The sequence below is a fragment of the Pteropus alecto genome, unplaced genomic scaffold, assembly GCF_000325575.1.
Source record: "Pteropus alecto unplaced genomic scaffold, ASM32557v1 scaffold118, whole genome shotgun sequence".
Taxonomy (NCBI): domain Eukaryota; kingdom Metazoa; phylum Chordata; class Mammalia; order Chiroptera; family Pteropodidae; genus Pteropus; species Pteropus alecto.
Window position 1 is genome coordinate 218,517 of NW_006440654.1, and position 7,438 is coordinate 225,954.

The following is a 7,438-nucleotide window of genomic DNA, read 5'->3' on the forward strand; positions in this document are numbered from 1 at the left end:
GGGGGCAGTACTCACACTGGGGGCCTGGTCGGTCCTCAGATCAACGTTAGCACGGGAATCAGGCAGGTCATCCAGCGACAGGAACTGCGGGGACAGTGAGAGCTCAGGAGCGGTGCCCAGCAAGCACGCAGCAGCCTCAGCCCGAGAAACCTCACCTCACTGTCCGCCTCCCGGGGGGCCCCGGAGCTGATGTCCCCACTGGCCCCATCTTCTTGGGCCGAGGAGAGCTGCTTGGCCCGCCTGCGAAAGAATTGGTGCGTGGGCTCCAGGAGGATGCGTGGGCTTCCACCTTCCACGTGCGGACATGCAGGCCTCCCCCCTGGGCTCGCACTCCAGGACTCACCTCTTGCCAGAGATGAAGTCGAGGGCCTGGTAGACCAGCGAGTAGAGGTACTCCACCTGGCGACCAGAAGCAGGAGGTAAGGACACAGGAAGGAGACGCAAGATGCTCCATACCCTCCCCGGGCCCCCCCAGCTGGACGTCGTGCACACGCAGGAGCCCGGCTGTCATCTCCAAAAGCACAGCACAGGCCTGCAGTGTGAGCTCCAGGAGAGCAGCACGCCTGGGAATTCCTCCCCCAGCTGGGCCCCCCACTCTGCCCGCACTTCACCGCAGCAGGTGGGGACCTCCCCAGGCCGGCGTCCCCTGGCGCCCTGCACCACACCAGTGCACTCGCGGGCTCCTGTCCCTTCAGCAGGCTCAGCCCGCTGCCACCCCGCCTCTGGGCCCTGCGTCTCTGGCCACAATCTGGCCCCACTGGGTGAGGGTCCATCCTCGAGATGCTGACCAGAGGCAGCTGGCAGTAGCACGTGTATTTCCTCTGGGACAACAGGGACAGCACCCAAGGGCACACAGATCTCTCTCCTTGGCCCCGCCTTTCATTCATGCAACAAATGTCTGCTGTGTGTCTGTCATGCACAGCGCTCTGCACTGGACACCGGGTCCAATGGCCCCTGACCACATGGATCCTAATTACAAGGAACAAGAAGCATTAACTATTCGAGCGCTAGCCACACACACAGGGCCGAACTTGGTGCTTCCTGTCATGCAGAGTTTGAATCAGGTGCCATAGCTATCCTCATCTTATACAAGACTAAATCCAGACTCAGACACACAGCCACCTGGGTCAGCGGTGGGGCCAGGACCTGCGCCGGGACCTGGGGACCTGGGGCCATCCTATGCAGCACAGCCACAGGTAGCCACAGCAATTTAATTAAAATTAATGAAACTCAAAACTCAAAATCCCTTAGTCACACTAGTCACCTTTCCAGGGCTCAGGAGCCACATGTAGCTGGTTGTTACCCTCCCCGCCAGCACGGACCGCAGACCCCCCCACCTCAGAAAGCCCCACACAGGCTGGTCCAGGCCGGCTCGCCCTGCCCACTCCCGCTTCCTGGCTGTGCCCCTACACTTGCCTCGGCCCCATCTGCCCACTGACTCTGCCCGCCACTCGGCTGTCAGTCACCTACTGCTGTGCGTCCCAAGTTACAGCAAGACATTCCTCCTTAGGACAAAGGCAGGATATGCCCAGGTGCGAGGACACGCGAGGTGCATTTAACCCCACGGGGCTGCCGCGGCGCTCCGGCACTCATCCACCTTGCACTCCCTTCGGCAAACGCTCCAAACTGCGGGGAACCCCTCCCCAAGCTTCCGACGCAGCGGCTACCTTCGATCCCCCACCTGGAACTGCGGCCGTAGGCATCGCTCCACGTGTTCGGGGCCCGCACCCTCGCTTCCCTCCCTCCGGCCAGACAGGAGGCGTCTTCTTTGTCTTCTCCTTCCCTCAAGGCAGCCCCTGGCCGTGTCCCTGACCCACTCCTCACTGTTTCCTCCGGGACATCTCACAGTCTTCCTCTCCCTGCTCCTTTTCCTGCCCGGCCCACATTCCCAGCTGCCCTTCTACCTGCCACCCCCGCTTTCAGTCCTTGCTGTCACTGCGGATCTGCACCCCAGCCTGCCTGCCTCAGGGGTTCCGATTTGATCAGTCTGGATGCAGCTGGGCACTGACGATGGTTTGGGTTATAGGTTGGGCTGGGAATGCTTTAGTGACACCCAGGCTCTCTCCCTTCCTTTTCAATGACACCTCTTAGGAAGAGTCCACTGACGATGGGTCCCTCCCCGTGTCTCAGTATGCCCTACCGGCACCAGCCTGGCCCTCCTGTCACCAAAATCCCAGGAGACCTTCTAACCGCAGGCCCAGCAGATACCCGAACACCTTTGCCAGTGGGTCCACCTCGCTGGGCTCCACACTTCTGGCCTTTTCCTCCCGCTGGACGTTCTCTACTGCTCTGACTTTCCCGACGGGACATTTTTTCGACGCACCTGTCTGTCTGCCCTTCCTGCGGGCACTCCCTAAACACTGCCTCCCCGGGCACGTTCTTCCTTCTGCCGTTCCTCTTTCTCTACAGCATGGTCTCCTGGGGACCACCGACTCTGGGGGCCGGATCCCTCTCTGCACCCTGCGGCTCTCCTGCACACGGTCGGATGTTATAAGCAGGCCCGGCAGCTTTAAACCCAAGTTTGTTCTTCAGTGGTAAAGGGCAGTGAGGAATCCAGGAAGGGGATAGAAGATGCTCGCAAGGCAGGTCAGAGATGGGGTGAGCTGGCCACCCGCCCCAGCAGGACAGCGGACCGAGTCCCGCTTGGCACTCAAACACCAAGAAGAGCGCCTGGGAGGCAGGGCGGGGGCCCACCTTCTTACTGTAGACACAGGCCGAGCCCTGGATCAACAGCGCCGCCTCGACGAAGTTCATGGTGGTCTTCCCTTCGTCGAAAGAGATGCAGATCTGGTCCAGCTGCAAGACAGAGCGGGTGAGGGGGCCGGTGCGCGTCTCCTGGGCAGCCCGCCCCCTCCTCCTAGCACCTCAGGCCCGGGGTGCCCGGTCACCCTGGGTGGCCCTCAGACCAACAGCTCTGGCTCTGCTTGGCACTCGCCTGCTGTCCATTGTTTTTGGACGGTCTCTGTGACCTCCTCCTTTCTGTAACCTCTGAGACGCGATATTTGGAAGAGGGAGACCCCTAGAGTTCGCCATCCACAGCCAGAGCCGCACACCCCGTCCTGGGGATACTCCCCACCGTGCCCCCCCACGTCAGGCCCGACCCAGACAGATTCCTGCAGAAGGGTCCCTCGCCCCAGGAGAACGGGGGGACCCCAGGCGTATGGAAGACAGACACAAACACTGGGGTCTTGGTCCTTTGCGCAGAAAACTCAGTGAGCACTTCCGAGTGAGTCCTCCTGCTTCCTCAGTAAGGCTCCCCCAAAGCCCAGCTCCTGTCGCCTCTCAAATGTCAGGGCCCCTGACCAGGTGCCGGCCCTTCCGCACCCACCCGGACCAGCTCTCTGCACAGGTGCAAGGCCACGCATGTGGCCGTCCACTGGGTCTGTCGGTCAGGACATCCAAACGCCCCACGCGTTGTACCTCCAGCTACTCAGGGTCTTCCCCACGGCCTGCCCTTCGCCAGCACCCTCTCACCAATGGCCCTCACATCTTCCAAGTTCTTGCCTTTCCTCCCACCTGCCCACCCTAGTCGGGCCATCTCCCTTGGACACGACTCGGGGTGTCCTGCCACCTGGGAGGGCGGTCTCGTCACACTCCTGGAGGCCCCTCACTCAGCAGACCGTGAGCGGACTGTGAGCGGCTGGTAACTCCAGCCCTGAGCTTAGCACCTGATGAGCCCAGCAGACGTGACGAACAAAACGGTGACGTCAGAGCTGAGCTAAAAGACGACGCACAGTTCTGCCGCCTTCCCAGGTGAAGGCGACGGCTTCTCGGGGAGGGCAGCCCACGCACAGAGGCGGTCTGCGGACACAGGAAGTGCGCAGCAGGCAAACCTGTCCAAGGCAAAGGCTGCCCGGGCAGGGAGGCAAGGCGCCAGGCATTCCTCCTTGGGTGGCACAAAGGAGGGAGGCTGCGAAGAAGCCACCAGGGGCCACTTCCACTACTTCCTGAAGGGTGGGGGGGTCAGGTGGTCAGGTCAGTGGGGGAGGGAGGGGTCAGGAGGAGAGTCAGAGCGTGCAGAGCACCTGGACTCAGCCTGAGAGGAGAGGAGAGCTGGCCGTCCCGACGCTGAGCTGATGAGGTGGCCCTGCTCTTCGATGGCACTCTCGGCCTAGGCTGGTCACACAGTCCACTCTCCTTCTAATGACTCCCAAGTGCACACTCCCAGATGTCCCCTCCCCAAACCGCAACCAAGAAACCCAGGGGCCTTGGCCGGTCCCCTCTGACCAGCTGCCCCCCCGCACGTGCCACTGTCACTCCACTGACCTCGGCACTGACGGGGTCCCCCAGCGCGTCACTTCCCTCCAGGCTACTCTCCACACACCAGCCAGTGCTGGCAGCGAGACGCTGGCTGAACTCCATGAGTGTCCTCAGACCCCTGACGGCTTTCGGCCACTCCTCTGTGGGGCTGCCACGCAGACCGGCTTCCCTCTCCGGCTGCCTGCCGGGCCCGCTCGCCGCACAGCGGTCGCACGGCCGGCACCCGGTCCTCCGCCTCAGAACCCCGGAACGGCGCCGTCTGCCCCTGCAGCCTTCTCCGGCTACGTCAGGCAACTCCTTCCATCCCCGAGTTTGGTCTCCCAAACTCTTCCTCACAGCAGTTTTTACACGAAGACACACGGTGGGGAGGAGGGTGAGCTCTGCTCTGCCACCTACTAGCTAGGACTCTGAGCACGTCATTTAATCTCTCTGTAGCACCTGAACTAGCAGGGCTTCTGTGAGGAACATGTGAGTTTAAACGTATAAAGCATGCCAAACAGGGCTCGTAGGAGCAAACGCTGAACGCATGGTAATTATTAGAGCTCGGTGTGGTCACCTCCTTGGGACCCGTCTTCCCACAGGAGTGAAGCAGGAACTCAGTGCTTGCTTGCCACTGTCTTCTCAAGGCTTAACACAGTCCTTGACGCGCAACAGACACTCAACAACGAATAAATAAATGGATAAGAGAACAGCAACAACAGACACGATCTGTTTTTTAAAAAAAAAGAACATTTTGGAAGATGTGTGGAAAACGAAAGAAGAATGGCAAATCTAGAGGCGAGGAGCTCAGGGCTTAGGGGGCAGAGGTTTGGAGGAGCAGAGAGACGAAGCCGGAGGGGAGCTGACCCGGCCAGGAAGCAAAATTACCAGGTGTCCCCAAGTACCCTGCTCGACATGGAAACCTGAAGCCACAGCAGCCCCGCCCAGCACAGCTCTCTGCAGTTTCTCAGCAGACAGCACGTCCAAGGAGAGGTCTATCGTCAGATCGAGTTCCTTTAACGAACATTTATTCCGCACCTACTAAGTGCTGGCCAATCTGTTGAGCAGAAGGAAGAGAACATAAACATGGTCCCTACCCTTGAAGAATTTACATTCAAGTGGAAACAGACTATAAACAAGTAAACAAGCTAAAGAACACCTTGTGATAAATGGGCTAAAGTACATAGGCATTATGTGACGGAACTATTTTACATCTAAAATAGTAGTCAGCTGACGTTTAAAACTGAGACGTAAAAGACGACAAGGAATGAGACGTAACAAAAACTGAGTGAAGAACACTCCCCAGTAGGAAACATAAATGAAAACATAAATGTTCTCAGCCAAGAATAAGCTTGGGCTGCAGGCTGGCTGGCTCAGAAGAACAGGCAAAGAAGCCAAGTGAAGGCTACAACAGTGAGCAGGACCAGACTCAGGAGGGGAAGTCTGCACTTTATTCTGAAAGCAACAGAAAGCCACAGAGGTGTTTTAGGCAGGGCAGTGCCGCAGCCTCGTTTTAATTTTTAAGAGCCACCCTTGCTGCTGGATGGAGCATGGGTTGGATGGGACCAAAAACAGAGGGAGGGAACCCAGGAAGGAAAGTTTTACATGAATCTGAACCAGATGGTGGCCTGGGCCACAATAAAAGGAGAAGAGATGAATTCAAGTGAAATTCTGGTGGTTTAACTGACCTGAATTCTTGGGTGTATTGGGTGTGGAGCCATTCACTGGAATGGCTCTTAGCTTTCACTTTTGGTTGAATAGTGGTGACATTTACCAAGATCAGGAAGACTGGGATTTGAGCAGAAAATAGAGCTCTTGTTAAATATATTAAATCTGAGATGCTTTGTCGCATCTAAGTGGAATGTCAAGTGAGCAGCTGGATACACAAAATAGAGTCAGAGGAAAGATACGGGATGGAAATATAAACCTGGGAGTTGTCCTCATACAGGTGGCATTTAAAATCCTGGATATAAATGACTGTTGAGGGGAAATGTGCAAGATGGCCCAGGACCCACCCTGAGGAGCTCAACGCAGAAATTGGATACGAAAGAAAAAGTAGGCGATGAAATGGGAAGAAAATCAGAATACCAAAACCTGTTTCAAAAAGGAGGGAGTGGTCAACCCAACGAATGCTGCTGAGTTGAATAAGATGCTATGTCCAGTGTCCCCTGAATTGACAGGATGAGGGTTATTACTGATCAAGACAGTAGCACAGTAGCAGTCCAAATGGACTGAGGAGTGAAAGTGAAGTACAGAATTCAGCGAACGGCTCCTAAAGATCTAAACACAGCTGTGAAATATAGAAGATGAGATGCAGACGGGCTGAAACATGGCAGTAGCCTGAAAACGGGTTTGAAAATCCAAGACAGACATTCTTCTGGTCAATTACGTTGTAACAACTCTGTATGGTAACAGGTGGTTACCACACTTACTGTGGTGACCACTTTGTAAGGCACATGAATGTTGAATCACTACATTGTACTCCTGAAACTGACGCAATGTTGTATTTCCATTATATCGCAAAATAAATTTCAGAAAAAGAAAGAAATCCCTTTTGCACCGTGATCCAGATCTCTCAAACACTCAAACATGCACATAAATCCTCGTCTATCGCATTAAGGAAAAATGCTGGTCATCACCCACTAAACCGATTTCACAGCTCACTAATGGGTAGAGACCTGCAATGACCGCTCCGGGCTAGTTTAACACGGGGTGGTTTCAGGAGGCAGCGATGGAGCTGGGAAAAGAGAAGCGAGCACGAGGACCAGCGCAGCCGAGCGCCGACGGTACACAGACCAGGAGACCGCGGAGCCGCCCAGCAGCGCTGGGCCCGGCGCCCCGCCCGCCCGACGCCACTCCCCCGGGGCCGTCCTCACCTCCTCCAGATATTCGCCCAGCTGGGCCGCCACGTCCACCTCCCAGTTCTTGGTGAGGTCGCGGATGGGCTGCAGGAGGTGGGCGAAGCGCGCCTCCACGTCCTCCATGTCCAGGGAGGGCCGGGGCGGCCCGGGGACCGCGGGACTGGTTTCGAAGGGGGCCAGGGTCCTCAGCGCGCCTCTACCTCTGTCGCCATTTTGCTGTTCCCGCCCAGAAAAGCACGTAGCGCGGGGCGCCGCGCGCACACCTATGACGTACAGGGCCACGGCCCGCGTGGAGGGAACCCGAGTACGGCGCAGCCGACGCGCGCCGGAAGCGGGGC

General features: G+C 57.5%; 1 protein-coding gene across 7 annotated transcripts in view; it reads right to left on the reverse strand.

Moving 5' to 3' along the window:
- The window catches only part of NCAPH2 (non-SMC condensin II complex subunit H2), an 11,233-nt gene extending 3,857 nt beyond the window's left edge, over positions 1-7,376 (reverse strand). For 2 of the 7 annotated variants that reach the window (XR_003048132.1, XM_015594040.2), the window contains exons 1-5: positions 7,116-7,375; positions 2,695-2,796; positions 344-399; positions 156-240; positions 16-84 (exon numbers count right to left, since the gene is read on the reverse strand). Coding sequence is in view for 5 of the 7 variants with exons in the window: in XM_015594040.2 (XP_015449526.1) it covers positions 16-84; positions 156-240; positions 344-399; positions 2,695-2,796; positions 7,116-7,223 (420 nt within the window). In the remaining 2 variants the exon portion in view is untranslated. Of the gene's footprint in view, positions 1-15; positions 85-155; positions 241-343; positions 400-2,694; positions 2,797-5,127; positions 5,297-7,115 lie in introns of all 7 variants that reach the window. The other 5 variants (XM_025051020.1, XR_003048131.1, XM_015594041.2 and 2 more) reach the window with 5 other exon arrangements.
- Between the last annotated feature and the right edge of the window lie 62 nt (positions 7,377-7,438).